At 42.8% G+C, this 21,980-nt stretch overlaps 1 protein-coding gene across 1 annotated transcript in view; it reads right to left on the bottom strand.

The window, feature by feature from the left end:
* Positions 1-1,443: 1,443 nt before the first annotated feature.
* Positions 1,444-21,980, bottom strand: part of SYT2 (synaptotagmin 2) — a 73,209-nt gene continuing 52,672 nt past the window's right edge. Inside the window, exons 7-8 of the mRNA XM_085644694.1 lie at positions 14,460-14,593; positions 1,444-12,460 (exon numbers count right to left, since the gene is read on the bottom strand). Of these exons, the coding sequence (XP_085500820.1) occupies positions 12,254-12,460; positions 14,460-14,593 (341 nt within the window). The 3' untranslated portion in view covers positions 1,444-12,253. The remainder of the gene's footprint in view (positions 12,461-14,459; positions 14,594-21,980) is intronic.

The following is a 21,980-nucleotide window of genomic DNA, read 5'->3' as shown; positions in this document are numbered from 1 at the left end:
CTGACTGCAGTGCTCACAATCCTATATAACTCCAAACCTGCTGACTGCAATGCTCACAACCTAATGCAACTCCATACTTGCTGACTGCAGTGCTCACAATCCTATGTAACTCCAAACCTGCTGACTGCAGTGCTCGCAATCGTATATAACTCCAAACCTGCTGACTGCAGTGCTCACAATCCTATGTAACTCCAAACCTGCTGACTGCAGTGCTCACAATCCTATGTAACTCCAAACCTGCTGACTGCAGTGCTAACTCCAAATCTGCTGACTGCAGTGCTCACAATACTATGTAACTCCAAACCTGCTGACTGCAGTGCTCACAGCCCAATGCAGCTCCAAACCTGCTGACTGCAGTGCTCACAATCCTATGTAACTCCAAAACTGCTGACTGCAGTGCTCACAATCCTATATAACTCCAAACCTGCTGACTGCAGTGCTCACAACCCAATGCAACTCCAAACCTGCTGACTGCAGTGCTCACAATCCTATGTAACTCCAAACCTGCTGACTGCAGTGCTCACAATCATATGTAACTCCAAACCTGCGGACTGCAGTGCTCAATTACAGTGCCCTCTAAGTGATAGAGGATACCTTTTGAAAAAAATTAACGGGCCTCCCCGTGAGCTGTTCTAACTTTATCACCCATACAGAATTGAAGGTCCCATATTTGTCTGATACAATCTCTGTGGCCCCAATTATCTTGTGTTGAGTTTCAATGGGGTAACCCACAAAAACTACACGACCTGGGTCAATAATGCAGTACAATATATAAGTGGTCGTCGTAGCAATTACTTGGAAAGAACAACCAAAAATTAGAATAGCGCAATCCACACTGTATGATTGTTAAATGCCTTAATCAAATTTAATAGTATGTCCAAGGAGGCATTTAGAATGCGATTCAAATTCAAAGCATTTCATATTTTGGCAACACAGTTGCTCCAGTATGTTGCGATGCAAAATTACAGTGCTCTTAGTGATTAAAGAGGGAGGAGAAGTGGGTAGAAAGTGGTTGATGAGTGAGAAAAGGACAAGGAAAGGACAGTTCTACTTCTACACAGACTCTAAAGACAAAATTGTGAAATACGCATGTATATTAGAGCCATGTGTTTATCCAGGAACTATTGATCTGTGTTAGGCCGGAAAGGTCCTATACTATGTACAAATGATGTATATATGTCACAACATCCTTTCCTTGTCCTTTTCTCACTCATCCACCACTTTTTACCCACTTCTCCTCCCTCTTTAATCACTAAGAGCACTGTATTTTTGCATCGCAACATACTGGAGCAACTGTGTTACCAAAATATGAAATGTTTTGAATTTGAATCGCATTCTAAATGCCTCCTTGGAGATACTATTAAATTTGATTAAGGCATTTAACAATCATACAGTGTGGATTGCGTTGCGCTATTCTAATTTTTGGTTGTTCTTTCCAAGTAATTGCTACCACGACCACTTATATATTTTACTGCCCAATTATCTTGTGACATTGCATATGGAGAAGGGAGTCCATTCAGATTACCCAAAAACGAATTGAAGATTGTCTATCCATGGATAATGCCTATAGGATTCCATGGATTTTGTGCATTAAATCTACTCTCTCCTTCTTAGGCTTGGAGCGTCTATTTGTTACCCCCAGGGATTGTATGAGCATCTCAACACGGGAGCTAAAAGCCCTCTTCCTTAAACAAAGAGCAGATGCTAGACTGCAAAAAAACTGCACAAAGGTGTTGGTAAAATTATACCTTGAAGGTTCGAAGCATCTGGATGGGACATTGTATCTTTTTACTGTGACAAATTTACGACACAGATTCCTTCTAATTAGATTCCGGTTAAATCTTATCCCGTGTATGCGGGCACACCCTGCAGGCATCTATTCTATAAATGATTTACCCCCTTGTCCCTGCGATGGTTCGTCTGTGCAGTCAAATTTACATATTTTCTTTTTCTGCAAATTCTACAGGGAACCACGCAAAAGACGTATCTTCCCTATGATGCGCAATCTCTATTTTAAACAATGTCGGGTAGCAATGTTCTTTTTGCAATCTCTGCCCAATCCTATGGTTTGCCTTTCAGTGGCGTCTTTTCTTAATTCAATCATGGAAGATCAGGCGGCAGCACAACACTAGCAAATTAATTTTAAACAGTTTTTGGTGACTGGTTTTCTTATCTGTGATTGTTATAACTCTGTTTTTATTATTTTTATATTGACATGTATATAATCCCCGATTTTGCACTGATTGATTGATGTTTTTAAATAGTTTTTTTTATCTGAACTTTTATGATCTTACACTATAAGCATCGAATAAAGTAATTGACTGACTGACTGACTGACTGGCTCAATTACAGTGTAAATGCACACCTTCTGCTGACCCGTAAGCTCAATATTCAGTGTAAAAGCACTCATTCGGCTGACACCTGTGCTTGGTATTCAGTGTAAATACATACCTTCTGTGGACTCCAGTGCTCAGTATTCAGTGTAAATGTACATCTTCTGCTGACTCCAGTGCTCAGTATTCAGTGTAAATGCAGTCATTCGACTGACTCCAGTGCTCAGTATTCAGTGTAAATGCACTCCTTGTGCTGACTCCAGTGCTCAAATATTCAGTGTAAATTCACACCTTCTGCTCACTCCAGAGCTCAAAATTCAGTTTAAATGCAGTCCTTCGACTGACTCCAGTGCTCAGTATTCAGTGTAAATGCAGTCATTCGACTGACTCCAGTGCTCAGTATTCAGTGTAAATGCACTCCTTGTGCTGACTCCAGTGCTCAAATATTCAGTGTAAATTCACACCTTCTGCTGACTCCAGAGCTCAAAATTCAGTTTAAATGCAGTCCTTCGACTGACTCCAGTGCTCAGTATTCAGTGTAAATGCACTCCTTGTGCTGACTCCAGTGCTCAAATATTCTGTGTAAATTCACTCCTTCTGCTGACTCCAGTGCTCAATATTCAGTATAAGTGCACTCCTTCTGCTGACTCCAGTGCTTGGAATTCAGTGTAAATGCATACCTTCTGTGGACTCCGGTGCTCAGTATTCAGTGTACATGCACACTTTCTGCTGACTCCAGTGCTCAGTATTCAGTGTGCATGCACACTTTCTGCTGACTTCAGTGCTCAATATTCAGTGTAAATGCACACCTTCTGCTGACTCCAAAGCTCAATATCCATTGTAAATGCACACCTTCTGCTGACTCCAGAGCTCAATATCCATTGTAAATTCACACCTTCTGCTGACTCCAGAGCTCAATATCCATTGTAAATTCACACCTTCTGCTAACTCCAGAGCTCAATATTCAGTGTAAATTCACACCTTCTGCTGACTCCAGTGCTCAATATTCAGTGTAAATGTACACCTTCTGCTGACTCCAGTGCTCTATATTCTGTGTAAATGCACTCCTCCTATTGACTTTAGTGCTCAGTATTCAGTCTAAATGCACACATTCTGCTGACTCCAGTGCTCAATATTCAGAGCAAATGTACACCTTCTGCTGACTCCAGTACTCATTATTCAGTGTAAATGCACACCCTCTGCTGACTCCAGTGCTCAATATTCAGTGTAAACACACACACTCTGCTGACTCCAGTGCTCAATATTCAGTGTAAATGCACACACTCTGCTGACTCCAGTGCTCAATATTCAATGTAAATGCACACCTTCTGCCGACTCCAAAGCTCAATATTCAATGTAAATGCACACCTTCTGCTGACTCTGGTGCTCAATATTCAGTGTAAATGTACACCTTCTGCTGAGTCTAAAGCACAACATTCAGTGTAAATGCACTCCTTCTGTGGACTCCAGTGCTCAGTATTCAGTGTAAAAGCACACATTCTGCTGGCTCAAAAGCTCAATATTCAGTGCAAATGCACACCTTCTGCCGACTCTGGAGCTCAATATTCAGTGTAAATGCACATCATTTGCTGACTCCAAAGCTCAACACTCAGTGTAAATGCACTCCTTCTTCTGACTCCAGTGCTCAATATTCAGTGTAAATGCACACCTTCTGCTGACTCCAAAGCTCAAGGTTCACAGTAAATGCACTCCCGTGGGCTACAGTACTCAGTATTCAGTGTAAATGCATACCTGTTGCTTACTCCAGTGCTCAATGTTCATTGTAAATGCACACCTTCTTCCGACTCAAATGCTCAGTATTCAGTGTAAATGCAGTCCTTCTGCGGACTCCGGTGCTCAGTATTCAGTTTAAAACCCCAGCTTCTGCTGGCTCCAAAGCTCAACATTCAGTGTAAATGCACTCCTTCTGTGGACTCCAGTGCTCAGTATTCAGTGTAAAAGCACACATTCTGCTGGCTCAAAAGCTCAATATTCAGTGCAAATGCACACCTTCTGCCGACTCTGGAGCTCAATATTCAGTGTAAATGCACATCATTTGCTGACTCCAAAGCTCAACACTCAGTGTAAATGCACTCCTTCTTCTGACTCCAGTGCTCAATATTCAGTGTAAATGCACACCTTCTGCTGACTCCAAAGCTCAATGTTCACAGTAAATGCACTCCCGTGGGCTACAGTACTCAGTATTCAGTGTAAATGCATACCTGTTGCTTACTCCAGTGCTCAATGTTCATTGTAAATGCACACCTTCTTCCGACTCAAGTGCTCAGTATTCAGTGTAAATGCAGTCCTTCTGCGGACTCCGGTGCTCAGTATTCAGTTTAAAACCCCAGCTTCTGCTGGCTCCAAAGCTCAACATTCAGTGTAAATGCACTCCTTCTGCTGAGTCTAGTGCTCAATATTCAGTATAAATTGACATATTTTGCTGAGTTAAAAGCTCAATATTCAGTGTAAATGCACTCTTTTTGCTGACTCCAGTGCTCAATATTCAGTATAAATGCACTCCTTCTGCTTACTTCAGTGCACCATATTCAGTGTCATGCACACTTTCTGCTGACTGCACAGCTCAACATTCAGTGTAAATGCACTCCTGCGGACTCCAGTGCTCAGTATTCAGTGTAAATGCACACCTTTTGCTAACTCCTGTGTTCAATATTCAGTATAAATGCACTCCTTCAGCTGACTACAAAGCTCATCATTCAGTGTAAATGCACACCTTCTGCTGACTCCAGTGCTCAATATTCAGTGTACATGCACACCTTGTGCTGACTTCAAAGCTCAATATTCTGTGTAAATGCACTCTTTTTGCTGACTCCAGTGCTCAATATTCAGTATAAATGCACTCCTTTTGCTGGCCCCAAAGCTTAGTATTAATTGTAAATACACTCTTTTTGCTGACTCCAGTACTCAATATTCAGTATAAATGCACTCCTTCTGCTGGCCCCAAAGCTTAGTATTAATTGTAAATACACTCTTTTTGCTGACTCCAGTGTTCAATATTCAGTATAAATGCACTCCTTCTGCTTACTTCAGTGCTCAATATTCAGTGTACATGCACACTTTCTGCTGACTCAAAAGCTCAATATTCAGTGCAAATGCACACCTTCTGCCGACTCTGGAGCTCAATATTCAGTGTAAATGCACATCATTTGCTGACTCCAAAGCTCAACACTCAGTGTAAATGCACTCCTTCTTCTGACTCCAGTGCTCAATATTCAGTGTAAATGCACACCTTCTGCTGACTCCAAAGCTCAATGTTCACAGTAAATGCACTCCCGTGGGCTACAGTACTCAGTATTCAGTGTAAATGCATACCTGTTGCTTACTCCAGTGCTCAATGTTCATTGTAAATGCACACCTTCTTCCGACTCAAGTGCTCAGTATTCAGTGTAAATGCAGTCCTTCTGCGGACTCCGGTGCTCAGTATTCAGTTTAAAACCCCAGCTTCTGCTGGCTCCAAAGCTCAACATTCAGTGTCAATGCACTCCTTCTGTGGACTCCAGTGCTCAGTATTCAGTGTAAAAGCACACATTCTGCTGGCTCAAAAGCTCAATATTCAGTGCAAATGCACACCTTCTGCCGACTCTGGAGCTCAATATTCAGTGTAAATGCACATCATTTGCTGACTCCAAAGCTCAACACTCAGTGTAAATGCACTCCTTCTTCTGACTCCAGTGCTCAATATTCAGTGTAAATGCACACCTTCTGCTGACTCCAAAGCTCAATGTTCACAGTAAATGCACTCCCGTGGGCTACAGTACTCAGTATTCAGTGTAAATGCATACCTGTTGCTTACTCCAGTGCTCAATGTTCATTGTAAATGCACACCTTCTTCCGACTCAAGTGCTCAGTATTCAGTGTAAATGCAGTCCTTCTGCGGACTCCGGTGCTCAGTATTCAGTTTAAAACCCCAGCTTCTGCTGGCTCCAAAGCTCAACATTCAGTGTAAATGCACTCCTTCTGCTGAGTCTAGTGCTCAATATTCAGTATAAATTGACATATTTTGCTGAGTTAAAAGCTCAATATTCAGTGTAAATGCCCTCTTTTTGCTGACTCCAGTGCTCAATATTCAGTATAAATGCACTCCTTCTGCTTACTTCAGTGCACCATATTCAGTGTCATGCACACTTTCTGCTGACTGCACAGCTCAACATTCAGTGTAAATGCACTCCTGCGGACTCCAGTGCTCAGTATTCAGTGTAAATGCACACCTTTTGCTAACTCCTGTGTTCAATATTCAGTATAAATGCACTCCTTCAGCTGACTACAAAGCTCATCATTCAGTGTAAATGCACACCTTCTGCTGACTCCAGTGCTCAATATTCAGTGTACATGCACACCTTGTGCTGACTTCAAAGCTCAATATTCTGTGTAAATGCTCTCTTTTTGCTGACTCCAGTGCTCAATATTCAGTATAAATGCACTCCTTCTGCTGGCCCCAAAGCTTAGTATTGATTGTAAATACACTCTTTTTGCTGACCCCAGTGTTCAATATTCAGTATAAATGCACTCCTTCTGCTTACTTCAGTGCTCAATATTCAGTGTACATGCACACTTTCTGCTGACTCAAAAGCTCAATATTCAGTGCAAATGCACACCTTCTGCTGACTCCAGTGCTCAATATTCAGTGTACATGCACACCTTGTGCTGACTTCAAAGCTCAATATTCTGTGTAAATGCACTCTTTTTGCTGACTCCAGTGCTCAATATTCAGTATAAATGCACTCCTTCTGCTGACCCCAAAGCTTAGTATTGATTGTAAATACACTCTTTTTGCTGACCCCAGTGTTCAATATTCAGTATAAATGCACTCCTTCTGCTTACTTCAGTGCTCAATATTCAGTGTACATGCACACTTTCTGCTGACTCAAAAGCTCAATATTCAGTGCAAATGCACACCTTCTGCCGACTCTGGAGCTCAATATTCAGTGTAAATGCACATCATTTGCTGACTCCAAAGCTCAACACTCAGTGTAAATGCACTCCTTCTTCTGACTCCAGTGCTCAATATTCAGTGTAAATGCAGTCCTTCAGCGGACTCCGGTGCTCAGTATTCAGTTTAAAACCCCAGCTTCTGCTGGCTCCAAAGCTCAACATTCAGTGTAAATGCACTCCTTCTGCTGAGTCTAGTGCTCAATATTCAGTATAAATTGACATATTTTGCTGAGTTAAAAGCTCAATATTCAGTGTAAATGCACTCTTTTTGCTGACTCCAGTGCTCAATATTCAGTATAAATGCACTCCTTCTGCTTACTTCAGTGCACCATATTCAGTGTCATGCACACTTTCTGCTGACTGCACAGCTCAACATTCAGTGTAAATGCACTCCTGCGGACTCCAGTGCTCAGTATTCAGTGTAAATGCACACCTTTTGCTAACTCCTGTGTTCAATATTCAGTATAAATGCACTCCTTCAGCTGACTACAAAGCTCATCATTCAGTGTAAATGCACACCTTCTGCTGACTCCAGTGCTCAATATTCAGTGTACATGCACACCTTGTGCTGACTTCAAAGCTCAATATTCTGTGTAAATGCACTCTTTTTGCTGACTCCAGTGCTCAATATTCAGTATAAATGCACTCCTTTTGCTGGCCCCAAAGCTTAGTATTAATTGTAAATACACTCTTTTTGCTGACTCCAGTACTCAATATTCAGTATAAATGCACTCCTTCTGCTGGCCGCAAAGCTTAGTATTAATTGTAAATACACTCTTTTTGCTGACTCCAGTGTTCAATATTCAGTATAAATGCACTCCTTCTGCTTACTTCAGTGCTCAATATTCAGTGTACATGCACACTTTCTGCTGACTCAAAAGCTCAATATTCAGTGTAAATGCACACCTTCTGCCGACTCTGGAGCTCAATATTCAGTGTAAATGCACATCATTTGCTGACTCCAAAGCTCAACACTCAGTGTAAATGCACTCCTTCTTCTGACTCCAGTGCTCAATATTCAGTGTAAATGCACACCTTCTGCTGACTCCAAAGCTCAATGTTCACAGTAAATGCACTCCCGTGGGCTACAGTACTCAGTATTCAGTGTAAATGCATACCTGTTGCTTACTCCAGTGCTCAATGTTCATTGTAAATGCACACCTTCTTCCGACTCAAGTGCTCAGTATTCAGTGTAAATGCAGTCCTTCTGCGGACTCCGGTGCTCAGTATTCAGTTTAAAACCCCAGCTTCTGCTGGCTCCAAAGCTCAACATTCAGTGTAAATGCACTCCTTCTGCTGAGTCTAGTGCTCAATATTCAGTATAAATTGACATATTTTGCTGAGTTAAAAGCTCAATATTCAGTGTAAATGCACTCTTTTTGCTGACTCCAGTGCTCAATATTCAGTATAAATGCACTCCTTCTGCTTACTTCAGTGCACCATATTCAGTGTCATGCACACTTTCTGCTGACTGCACAGCTCAACATTCAGTGTAAATGCACTCCTGCGGACTCCAGTGCTCAGTATTCAGTGTAAATGCACACCTTTTGCTAACTCCTGTGTTCAATATTCAGTATAAATGCACTCCTTCAGCTGACTACAAAGCTCATCATTCAGTGTAAATGCACACCTTCTGCTGACTCCAGTGCTCAATATTCAGTGTACATGCACACCTTGTGCTGACTTCAAAGCTCAATATTCTGTGTAAATGCACTCTTTTTGCTGACTCCAGTGCTCAATATTCAGTATAAATGCACTCCTTTTGCTGGCCCCAAAGCTTAGTATTAATTGTAAATACACTCTTTTTGCTGACTCCAGTACTCAATATTCAGTATAAATGCACTCCTTCTGCTGGCCCCAAAGCTTAGTATTAATTGTAAATACACTCTTTTTGCTGACTCCAGTGTTCAATATTCAGTATAAATGCACTCCTTCTGCTTACTTCAGTGCTCAATATTCAGTGTACATGCACACTTTCTGCTGACTCAAAAGCTCAATATTCAGTGTAAATGCACACCTTCTGCTGACTCTCTAGCCCCATATCTCTTGTAAAAACACATCTCCTGCCCACTCTAGTGCTCCCTGTCCAGCAAAAACTCATATATTCTGCTGGCAGCTGTGGTCTGGTGCGCACACACACTTGCTGACTCCTGCTATTCCAGTCCATTGTTAACCACTACCTCTGTTGGTCCCAGAGGCCCCCATGCAGATTAACTCTCGATTTACACCGATTTTGGCGCCCCCTTTCTACGGAAACCCCAAACACCGTGCTGGTCTTGATGCCATAGTCTAGTGTGTATCTCAACATTCTGGTAGTCTTGTACCCTAGAAAAGCATAAACCCTCGTACCCCACTGCCTCTAAAGGCATTACCGAGTGCAAACCATACCTTCAACTGGCCCCAGAGCCCCTATACAGTGCAAAATCTACACAGGAATGTAGGCAGATGATCATATGATGGTCTGGGGCTCTCCCCTAAGCACCGAAAATAAATCTGGAATACCATGAAATGTTTCCGTGTATGGCAGCTGCAACGTTCTCATGATAGTCTCACACTTTGGCGCGTGATGATGACAGTGTAACAACTCAAACTCTTTGCAGCCTAGCATCACTCTAGTCTCCCAGAAATTGCTTCATGGGTGGCTTATTGGGCCAGGTGTATCTCTATGGTAGATTGCAGCACCTATGCCGTAAATTACAATCTGGGTAACTTTCCCAAGTGGGCCACATCCAGCCTGAGCTTGTCATGTACAGCGTCTCATCTAGTATTCACCAGCAGGCCAGCTCCACCATACAGTCTCAACAATTGTGAACACGTTTCTGAGCTTGTGCAATGGCCTCACTTTTGAAGCTGCAGAGCTGTGTTTCAGCAGTTTGAAATGTGTTTTACGTTTTTGATGAATTTGAATCGACTCGCCAGAAGGTCACAATTGATGCTCCTAAAGTCAGTCGGGCGCTACATTCTTGTTGGCTCCCTAGCATTTCTCCAAGTCTCAGCAGCCTTGCTCTTCATGCTGCCCTGGTGGTTAGCATACAGCATACGATGGTTCCAGTAGCTTGTACCCTGGTTATAGCATCTCATGTATCTTTAATATTAATAACGAGTCGAAAAGAGAACACTGAAACCTCCTAGTCATGCCTATGCATCTGGTGCCTTTGTGTCTTTTGAATCAGGTTGCCAGCACCTCAATGGACGACTGATGACCACTGCCATTTCCGGGTTCTCAACATGGAGAAACGCAAAGAAAGCTCAGCTGACCCTGACCAGCAAATCCCAAAACAGGCACACGTGACGTCACACACAAACACAATAGCATGTACATCAGACTCCATTGTTCTACAGTTGACTCAAGTGATATTCATATCCATGAGCAGGGATGAGCAGGACACCGAAGTCCATTAGAAGGGGCTAATTTATGCCAAACTTCCTAAAGTCACAAGAGCGGTCTTGCCTGGACCCGGAACGCTTAATGAAGGGAAACTTCATGCTGATCCGGAAGTCCTAGACCTAACCCAAAGGTACACCAAGCAGTGAGTCATTCTTCACAAACACAATTTGGAAAGTCATTCTACACCCACCTCTTATCCAATATTAATATAATTTGTTATGTCGCACTTTTGCACCTCATATCACGCTTCCACTGTTTGTTAATATTCTAACCAACAGGTATTACTGTTACCCATTGTAATGGTAATCAATGTACCTACTCTGAACAGATGGAAGGCTTCGTTGGTCTTGCCAGGATCCAAGCATGTAACCTACATCTCACAGCAGATGTGAATGGGAAGAACTAGCTAAGTGAGCCGTCCTGCTGTTTAAGTAGTCAGCAGTCTAGACGTTTTGGACATGTAAGACTTAATCATAGGAAGGAAGTATGTGACCCCATAAATCTTATAGGGCACCCTGCTAACTTGGAAGTCCTAAAGTCGACACATCTGACCTGAAAGTGAGGAACATACTCCTGACTTGGAAGTCCTGAAAGTAAATGCACAAGACCTGGAAGTCCTAGCTTGAATTTTCATCTGACCTGGAAGTTGTAGAGTGAAGACATAACTCACACAGTAATTTCCTTGCACACACACATATAGCACTCAACTCCCAATTTTACAACTCTAGTATGAGGAGAGTAGAAAACCCTGCAAAAGGACAACCAGTGGCGTATGTTCCATAGTGTCTGCTTTCTGCTCTTTAGACCCCTGCTGAATCACCTAGGATTAACACTACTAGCAAGAATGGCATCACGCTTCGTCTGCCCAGCCTCCTGTGCGACCAAAAGGAGACACTCTATGTTCTAATGGTCTGGAACTTTGATTTCTGAAAAAGTCTTGAAGTATTCAAGGAACCCCAGATCCTTCAGTATTTCCTCTCTTTTTAGAAGGTGTTCAGCTCACCAAATTTTCTAAAATTACTTTGTGTTGTGGTTTCTCTAAAACAAAGTCAGACAGTTGTTCAGATACTTCTCATTTCCCATTGGACAGCCTTCCCGGAAGGACTTCAACTCGGATTTGCGCAAACAAAGGTCAGTGCTTGGGCACAGATGAAAGTCACCCCTGGGTGGTCGATTCTGAAACAAGCACAGTGTATCTGGTCAACTTGGATGGTTGGGCTGTCTTGAATTATGTGGCACATGATGCGGCAGGGAAGAGTTCAAGAAACAAGAAGCATTGCCATTTAACAGGGTCAGTTGTTCGGCTTGGGTCAACGTAAGTGGAGAGACGAGAGGGAGAACCTACAACAGGAAACATTCTAGAATATGCAGCTAAGTCTTCCGCTCCTTGTGAAGAATGGATTGGACAGCCCCAAACTGCACCACGTCCACTTGACTCCCTCTCAGAATCTGTCCACTCTCTTTAAGCTGGAATATTTCATAATCAAAATGGAAAAAAACTCTAACCTTGCATAACTGAGGTATCGATAGCTCTGGGTCGCTTAAAAATGTCTTTTAGGTTATTCTGGACTGTGACGTTCTACTTTTTGGCGGAAATTGCCTGGTCCACCTCCTCTTCTGGCTTCAGTGGATGCCACTGTGCAATAGGCCTTCTGGGGTTTGCCAGCATGTCTGACCAATGGCGGAGCTCTGTGCCCGAGGCACTGCAACCCACAAATATCTTCCCAATTGCCTCGTTCTTGCCCAGTTTGTCATAATCCAAGACGGTGATGACCACCTGAACTTTCTGCAAAGTGAAAAAGTGAGAGTTAATCAGAGTAGGTGCTGCGTTGCCTGAATAGGATATTTACTGAAACCACTTTACAAGAATGGTTTAAATCACAGCAATCAATGTAAAATATCAAACAATGGGGGCATGACTAAGTCGTGGAGAGAGAATGTGAAAAGAAAGAGGCATGTGGTAGAAGATGATGTTTCACAAAGATGTTGAATGGATGAGGTTTGAGGTAGAGGCAGGGGAGGGGGAACTGAAAGCTCACGCCAGATGCCTGGCTCTGGCTCAGCTTGAGGTCCCTTTGGATCATTCAGCCCAAAACAAGCAAGCTTTCACGTAACTTCTGCCTGCCACCCACTGCCTAACCTCAGGAGCCAAGAAGTAAAGACAAGGCAATGACTTTTCATGTAAAATGGAGGAAGGAGTGTAAAGAGATACCCACTGTGTGACTGAGCTGCATATTATGAAACCAAATTAATCTCGGCTTCTTCACTTCAAAAAACCTGTGTGACCCTATGCAAATATTTTATTTCCCAGAGCCTCCTTTTTCTGGATTTTTACATATGGGAGTACATTTAAATCTGTGGGTTCAAAATGTGTACTGTACGAGACCTCTTGTGTTTGATTCAATGGGCTATAATATGGCTCCATGTACAATAGGAATCTAGACCACATGGTGGGTACACACTGACTTGCCTCTAAATTCACAAATGACATTATGGTCAGGGCGGGTGACACAGATTATTCTAAGTTAACGTATACAAAGTATCACTATTAATGAACGCCTATCGATGCAATGATATAATCATGTATACTTGGGTGGAATGCTTCCACATGTTAAAGAAATTTAAAAAATGAATTTTGTAGAGACTCTTTCATATTTGTACTGCTGTTTGTTGCACGATATATGTGGCTCGGCTCATGCACAGGCTCTTGGAGCCAAGACAAGCCTTTGTCTCTGCTCTGGCTCGGCTCTCACTGTTAACTTCTTGGCTTGGCCACCTCTAGTGTGAGATAACCAAATCTCAAAAAGAGGGTCTGATTTATACTTTAAAGGGAAATAAGATTCCTCCATTCCCTGAAGTAAACTCTAAACACGGAGTGGAACACACCAGCTGGATTTCCGCCACGTAGGAGCACAATGGTGAGGACATACAACCCGTGCATTCTACTCTGTCTACTTAGTTGTCTGTGGGAAATCAGGGACATTGGTGGCTGCTGTTCACCTGATAGGCAGATGAGCAGAGATAGTCACACTCCGGAGCTGACTTGACATGTGACTACTCCGGGCCTGTTGGTCACCTGGGGGCTGGGCCAGGTGGGAACTCCTTTGATTTCCTTAAAAGTGTGCCGACCTATTCAGGTGATTGCTTTTAATATGGACGCTCTGATGCTTAGCTCATAAACCCATCATTTCATTGTAGGCCCGGACACACTGATGATTACTGGTTAAATAAATACTCTCTACTTTTATACAACAAACTGTGTACGACTCCCACAAAAGAGTGTATGCGTGCGCAACCCTTGAGTTCACAAGCTATGGTGTGTGCCTCTGGAGTGTGACACTTGTCACTTCCATAGGTCCTCTTCTTGACCTTGAACGACCCAGTGCTACCAGGATGGTCTTTTCAACATTCAGGCGTATCACCTCCCACAATGCAGACTTAGAAGACACCATGTGAGGCGAGGTGCTACAGATATTTCATCCAATTGCCACATTTAGCCCTACTTAAAATTTTACCGGGTTGCAGTGATAACAAGGAAACCGAACGTATTCAGAAATGTACATCAACACCAGACTTCTATCGAGAAGCTTTTGGGTTTGAAAGGTGCCATCGTGAGGGAGAAATATGGAAACTGTTCTAGAGGTCCCTGTTACTGGGTTATGGCATCAGCCAAGTTTTGATGAATCCAACTGCTCTCCCAGCAGAGGCAGATGGTAGTCCTTGAATGAACACCCCCTTCCGTACATTTGGTCTTTTCCCATGCTTAGTACAAGAGAACATCTCACCTGTATCTGTTCGAAGGGGATCTCAAAGCTGAAGGACTCATTGAAGTAAGGGTTGAGTGTCTTGCTTTTGACTGTGGTTTTCTTCTTCTTCAGCCTCTTGCCATTCTGCATCAGGTAGATCTTCACGTAGGGATCTGGAAGAGAAAAGGGTGCAGGCCTCACAGTTACATTAGGTATACAGTTCTCAGATTCCCATAATCTTTCTAAAGAAGCTGAGGTGGAAAGATATAGTCCCCAAATTATCCTCATAGTAGAGCCCCTGGCAGCTACAGGACTGCTAAAAGGCCATGCTGTGCACTGATAATAGTGGTGATTGTACTTTTCTAATGCCCTTCACAATAAATTAGCTCTTCCCATTTTTTCACTTGTGGTAACATTGAAACTACTTAAGATTAAAAGCACTATAATGCAACATTACCATGAAGACAAGACCACTGAAAATCAGAAGTTATGGTTATCAATGCACACAAACACGCCAAGACTCCCACCATGTTGTTATCTTAACTATTTTTGTATTGAAGGAAGTGACCGGGCGCCAACTGAAGGAAGTGACCTGAAATGGGCCAATAGTCAAAGGAAGAGGTTCGAAAATGGGGCTCACAACCGGTACGCCTGAAAAATCTACCAAGACATTGTTATGGCCAGACAGAGCTGCCCCAGGGACCAGAGAATGAGAAACAGAGCTATTCATTGCACCTGTATCCACTTTTTTTTTTTTGCCGAATCATGCAAATCCGCTGTGACATAAGGACCACGCTGATCTACAGGTATTTGAACTGGTCCCTCACCCTGTCCCTGGCTTGCCTAGTTATAGGACATCTCTGTCACCTCTTCCAGATCATAATCATCGTGATAGTACTGCCTTCCCCTGGGTCATCAAAATAGTTCTGATCAGAGCGACCACCCGAGGATGCACCAGCCTGGACCTCATCACGACCACTCTCACCATGACCCCGTCCACTAGGACCACAACCTCTGGGGGCCGCAACCTTCTGCAACAACTCCGTACACTCTCTCCACCAGTGTCCCCCCCTTTTTACAATACGCACACTGGTTCGGCCCCACAGGAATGCCACTTCTGCCAGTGCCACGCGACAATTGGGATGGACCAGTGCCACGTCCCCTGCTGGACCCCCTCGCTGCCTACTGCATTAGTACCTTAGTTTTCAACTCTTTATTTTTCTTCTCCACCTTTTCCTTCTCCTCATTTTCCCTATGCTCACAGTACTGAGCCATACTCAATATCACAGAAGGTGCTCTCAGAAGCCTGCAACCTAGCTGCGATCTCGGGAAGCAGGTTAGTGACAAATCTGATAACAAACAACCGGACACCCCCTTCTGCCAACAAATCTTGTCCACTAAAATCCAGAAACACCCCTTCAAACCAAGTGAAAAAACCGGACACACTTTAATCTTTCTTCTGACGACATACTGCTAACATCTCAATCTACTCGTCTGGGTGGGATGAGAGAATGCATGTAAGTAATGATACGACTCAGCAAAGCTAGTATCTCAGCCTTAGGCTTTTCCTCTTTATGCCATGCCCTAATCTCATTCTAGCGTTACAACAAACAAATGATGGACGGAATGCTGACAATGCAGACATTCTCCCCCAGTCAAGAGATCTGGGTTAAATCCATCATTCTTTTGCCCACTACGCCACCCCAGTTTAGACATGGCCATATGCAAATCAGTCTTGACCCTGTGCCTCATGGTAACAGTCCAGCCCGAACTGCCAAGCCATGTCTTCCCTGGACCGGAATCAAGCATCCTAGGACCGGTTTCTGGCTATTAGCCGTCATCAGCCAGGATAGCTGGACTCGAGTGGCGTAGTGAGCACGGGTCCCACGTCTGGGAATACCCATCCCACTTAGGGCGAAAAGCGTTACAACAAAAAAATGATGGACGGAATGCTGACAATGCAGACATTCTCCCCCAGTCAAGAGATCTGGGTTAAATCCATCGTTCTTTTGCCCACTACGCCACCCCAGTTTAGACATGGCCATATGCAAATCAGTCTTGACCCTGTGCCTCATGGGAACAGTCCAGCCCGAACTGCCAAGCCATGTCTTCCCTGGACCGGAAACAAGCTTCCTAGGACCGGTTTCTGGCATTTCAGCCGTCTTCAGCCAGGCTTGCTTGAATCCAGTGGCTGGACTGTTCCCATGAGGCACAGGGTCAGACTGATTTGCATATGGCCATGTCTGAACTGGGGTGGCAGAGTGGGCATCCAACTGGTCTCTCTGGGTAGACCCTGTGCAGGCATTGCTTTGTCAGGTAAGCTTTATATATATAATAGAATTACGTCTGCTTAAACCAGGGATTACTAGCCACCTCATGTACCTGTGCCAGGGTCCAGAAGAGTAACTACATTATAATAGAGTTCCAGCCAAGTGATGGGCTTCATTTCAATATCTTACAGAAGATAGTCAGTCTATCTATATTTTCAGTGATCCCAAACCAGCATTAACTCTGAAGCTACGTTAATGGATCCTTAAACCGCAATACTTCTTTGGGGGTACAATGTACTTGTTTCTTATTCTTTGCTCTTTAATGTTAACGTTTTTGCCTTCTGCTTCTTGAGCAGGTGTAATCAACAGCCTCATTTCCACACAGCCAGTGAGCCTTTGCAGCTGGCTGTATTGGACGCCGAAGGGACTTTTTTTATTGTGTAATAAAATTTATGTTGATGTATACGGAAAAATGTAACAAAGACCACATAAAGGGAATTGGAACTACCCAACTGCTGTCTGGGGTAGTAATTTTCCACTGTCTATGAGCTAAGAGGTGTTTCAGCTTAATGAACGTATGTTGTGGACTTAAATAGTGTTGGGAATTTGCCCTTCCTGCAGGGTCACCCCCAGATAATTTTTCTGAACCCTATTTTTGCTGGCTATAGAACTCCGTGCACTTAACCTGGTAACATCTGTGTGCTCCTCCTTTTAATATGGTAAGATTGGTAAACACCTGAGTGATTTATTTAATGTGCCTTTAAGTCCGTAGAATACGTTACCAAGTGTAACCAGGGCCTGTTAATTAAATGCTATCAGTGGACTGCAGCACTTATTGTGCCATCCACTGCAGTGGCACAGCAAAGCATGTCTTCAGGCCTGCCACTGTAACCTTGCTGTGCAGTTTTAAACTGCAAATTTGACGTGCCAAAATAACCCCCTTTTGACAGGCCTAAACAGCTGCAGTTTCTTAATGAGGGCGGGGGAGTTTGGCATGTCCAACTGCTGCGAGCCACACTAAATGTGAAAAATAAAATGACAATGAAATTATTTAATTGCCATTTTATTTTTCACCAAGGCGCGCCACATCTGCCAGCCTGCCCCCCAGCTGGGAGAAATGCGGGGGGTGTCCTCTGCTGCCAATTGGTAGCAAAGAGGACTGGAGCAGTGGCTGACTGGATGCTTCAAAGTGCGCATGTCAGTTTGGCTGTCTGGCTTATGACGGCCAGCCTGACTTGCGCACTTTGCAGCTCTTCAACCCAGCCATCTTAGACAGCTTGGTGGAGAACGAACGCAGGCCTTCAGGCAGGCTCCATCAATCCTGATGCTTCTCTCATGCTGCTTAACTGCATTAGAGCAGTGTCTGGATTGGTTAGGAACTCTTTGTGCAACAGACTGCAGAAGAACACGGAGAAGGATGCACAGCCCATGGGTAAGTGCCATTTTATTTTATTTATTAGAAATGTGTAATAAATGTAAGTGTAGTGGTTATGTTTTATTTTTGTAGTTAGTGGTTATGATTTTATTTGGGCTTTTGGAGGGGGATTTATTTTGGGCTTTATGAGTGTGGGGTGTTTTGTTTTTTGGAAGCGGTGGGGGACTTCACTCGCCTCACCACTTTCAAAGGCTACCAGCCACACCTGGGCCTAAACTTTCCTTTTTAATATTAATAAGTCTCCCCTAAGTCGACCTTAATGGCCATAGGACAGGGTGCATGGTATTTAAAAGTAGGACATGTAAATGTTTTATGTTAAACGTCCTTACAGTGAAAAGACCCTATAAGCTATTTTCACTGTAGCAGGGCTCGCTGTTCCATAGGAGAGCACTGGGATACAATATTAAGTTTAATAAATGTGATTTTTGGCTAGGAAAAAGCTATAAAATTAATTTTTGGACTTTTTTAAATATTTATCACAGGCCCAATTCACTGGTGAAGTAGAATTTCTAATACTTATTTTAGAAAAGGGACTCTTAGAAATGTACCTTTGTTATGTTATGCGCACAGCTACCCGACAAGGGTTTCCTAGCGCCGGCCTGAAGAAACAGAAGCAGCAGAGATGAAAAATTACTGATTAAATAGCCAAGTTTTTAAACGTTTACGAAAGTTTGTATATGTTGTTTCACTGCGAAGTGTTATGGGGAGAGAGTTCCACAGGGAAGAACCCAAGTAGGAAAACGAGCGACCCCCCCGTCCTCGTAAGCTTGACTCTGGGAATCGAGAATTTTCCCTGGGTAGAAGAGTGTAACGAACGAGAGGGTTGGTAGGGATGAACCAGATTTTGCAGATATTGGGGGGCTGTCCCGGCCTTGATCTTGAACATATATGCCAAGGCTTTAAACTTGGTACAGCTTTCGATCCTAAGCCAATGCAGATCTCTCAGGGCACTAGAGGTGGAAGATGTTTTAGAAATCTGGCAGAGCAATCTTGCAGCTGAGTTTTGAACCACCTGAAACTGAACCTTTGACCTGCCTGAAGTCCTTGGAACCTAAATCTCCATTTTGCCCTCCAACTTCTTCCAGCCAGTAATTAGCATTTGAATAGATGTGATTGAGGTGAGAACTGTCTGCCAGGAGCAAACAATAGTCTGACCTTGAATGGGCAGAGATGTGCCATCTGAACCTGATTGAATATGCAGAGTAGTGGTGTGAGGATCCTTTTTTGACAATAAAGTGTCACATTTCTTCTTGAATGTCACATCTGGCTTGACAGGCCTGCTGGGGTTTTTCAGATGTCACTTGGGGTGCACTTCCCTGTGATGTATTCGACCTCAACAGTCCGTGCCAAATTGCACTTAGGACCCAGACTATTGATTATCATTGGCACTTTGTGCTTCTTGGCAATATTTCTACTTAAAACTTTAGATGTTCATTTCTCCAGTTCCCCTTATTGTATTGTTTGTCATTTTGGTACCATTTTGTTTATTACATTGTATTCCCATTTCCTAATTCATTTTGGGATCTTTATTATTTTGGATTTCGACTATATTACTGTTTTAGTACTGCATAAATACTTTATGCATTGCCTCCAAGTTAAGCCTGTCTGCTCTGTCCCATCCTTCCAGTGGATGATCTCATGTTTCTTTAGTGGTTCACCCTGATGTGGATTGTGATTAATACTTGAGATGGATACTTACCCACCTCAAATAGTCCATAAAAACAAGATGGCCTTTGGAGTGCAGGGGGATGCTTGAAATGGAAAAGAAGGCAGCTATCTGTTTTTGTATGAACTAGTAGCTGAAACCTTCAGCATTCTCTTAGACAGTAGTATTGTCCTTTAAGACCTTCTTTTGATCCATGAATTGCAGCGCCTTGTTGGTGGGAAGCACTGCAGTGGATTTGTTACTTACATTCAGTACTTATAGGGACTCTTCAGCAAGAGGGATATAATCTTTTGAAATGCAGCACTTGGGAACGTGTTTGGCTCTGGGTTGAAGACAGTGGATCCAAGACCTGCTGCCCCAATGTTAGTCCATGTTTCATTGCTTGACACACAGTGTGAACTTGGGTACACAGCTTTATCTCATTAGCGCTCTGATACGCTGCTGTGCATTGGAAGCCCTAAGAAACTGCCCTGGGTATGATCAGGAACTATTCTCTACTACATCTCTAATCTAATCATAAGACCTCTTTTAGGACCATTCAGGATGACATAGGCCTAAAAATTGTCAAACAAACTCTGACATATGCACGGTGCTGTGCAATTTGAAAAAGTTCCGGTGAATGCAAATATGAAAGACGTCATCCATGATAATGTGCAGTTGTGCAGGGTGTTAAGGGGTGCAACGCCAATCAGGGGATTCAAAGGTGAGAGGGAGGTTGTGTGGGCTATCCTCACTCAGGGTGCACTGGGGGGTGGTTTTTGTTGGGGTTGAGGGGCGCAGGGTTATAGCAGGGGAGAAAAATGGGAGAGTTCACAACTATCCTTTAGAGTTTAAATATGCTGGAAAGAAGTTCGAAATGATGCAATTGCAGTAGAACGATTGGTTATAAATGATTATGGAAGATTACAGGTTTGCAGAATGTTGTATTTTTTATGCAGAATGGTTAAGAAAGATTTCAAATGTAAAACACGTTATGTACTGCATGATGCACTTTTACTTGCTAGCCTAGGTGGCCTTTTTGTCTAAAATAATGCACTCAGTCACTTTCTTTTTTACAAACTGTTATAATTAATGTGAAACAATGCACTTTATTCTTGAGTGGATTAGGCACTTTAGTATGCATTTTGCACTTTAAGTCGCAGAAAGTGCTGGGAAGACAATTTTATATTGTTTGTGAGGGAATGTGCAATAAGGTTAGGAATTATTAAACACTGTCAGGAAATATGCAATAGATTTTTACTACGTGTAAAGATAATATGCTCCAGATTGTTATCTGCTCTATACTTTAAGTTAAATTGGCAGGTCTTTGCTGCTACTGTGATTTTAAATATAGTTGCATAAGGATTCCATACGAATTGTCGTCTTCAATTTTAATGACCTCAATAACAAAAGCAAAGCTCAGGCTATAGATGAGGGGGTGAGAAGTCACTCCTCGGATATTGTGCTTGTTCAGGAGACGCATTATATGGATAAAAGGGAATCTATATCTAAAATGTTTAGGTAATGGGCAGGCTATCAATATGTGTAATCTGCAAACACCGCACATACAAGGGTAGCAATTTTTGCTAATAAGCATTTCCTTTTTCAAATCACTTTCTCCCAGTCTGATACAGAAGATAGATGGGGGTTAATTAGCGGTTTACTTAATAATTCCAAACTCACTATAGCCACAATCTGTGCACCGATCTTAGATAATTCAGTACTTTTTTTAGAATTATACCAAGCATTGCCGTGTATTCCTGGATTTGTGATTATAGGTGGTGATTTTAATCTTCTTCAAAATCCGAAGTTATCTTCTAACAGACACAAGCAGAATAAACCACAAATTGCGAGTTTACTGATGGAATGTATGCGGGGGCTGGATCTGATGGACTTACGGAGAGAAAACATACAAATAGGAGGGAATATTCCTGTTTTTGGCAAAATATAAATATGCCGCCAGATTAGATTATATCCTCTTCTCTCAAAATCTGAAATTAAATAGTTTTACGCACATCCAGAATGGTATTTCGGACCAAGCTTTGGTAAAGATGGTAGTGTCAGGGATCCGTGTATTAGGAACTTCTGTTTTTTTAAATAAGGTGAATTTGGAAGATGAAGAATGGTGCATAAAATTACATAGTGAAATAAGTATTTTTCAGACTAATAATAATGCAGCAAGGATAGAGATCATTTGGGAGGCATTTAAA

This window comes from Triturus cristatus, chromosome 1_1, assembly GCF_964204655.1.
Source record: "Triturus cristatus chromosome 1_1, aTriCri1.1, whole genome shotgun sequence".
Taxonomy (NCBI): Eukaryota; Metazoa; Chordata; class Amphibia; order Caudata; family Salamandridae; genus Triturus; species Triturus cristatus.
This window is presented reverse-complemented; position numbering and strand designations above follow the sequence as displayed.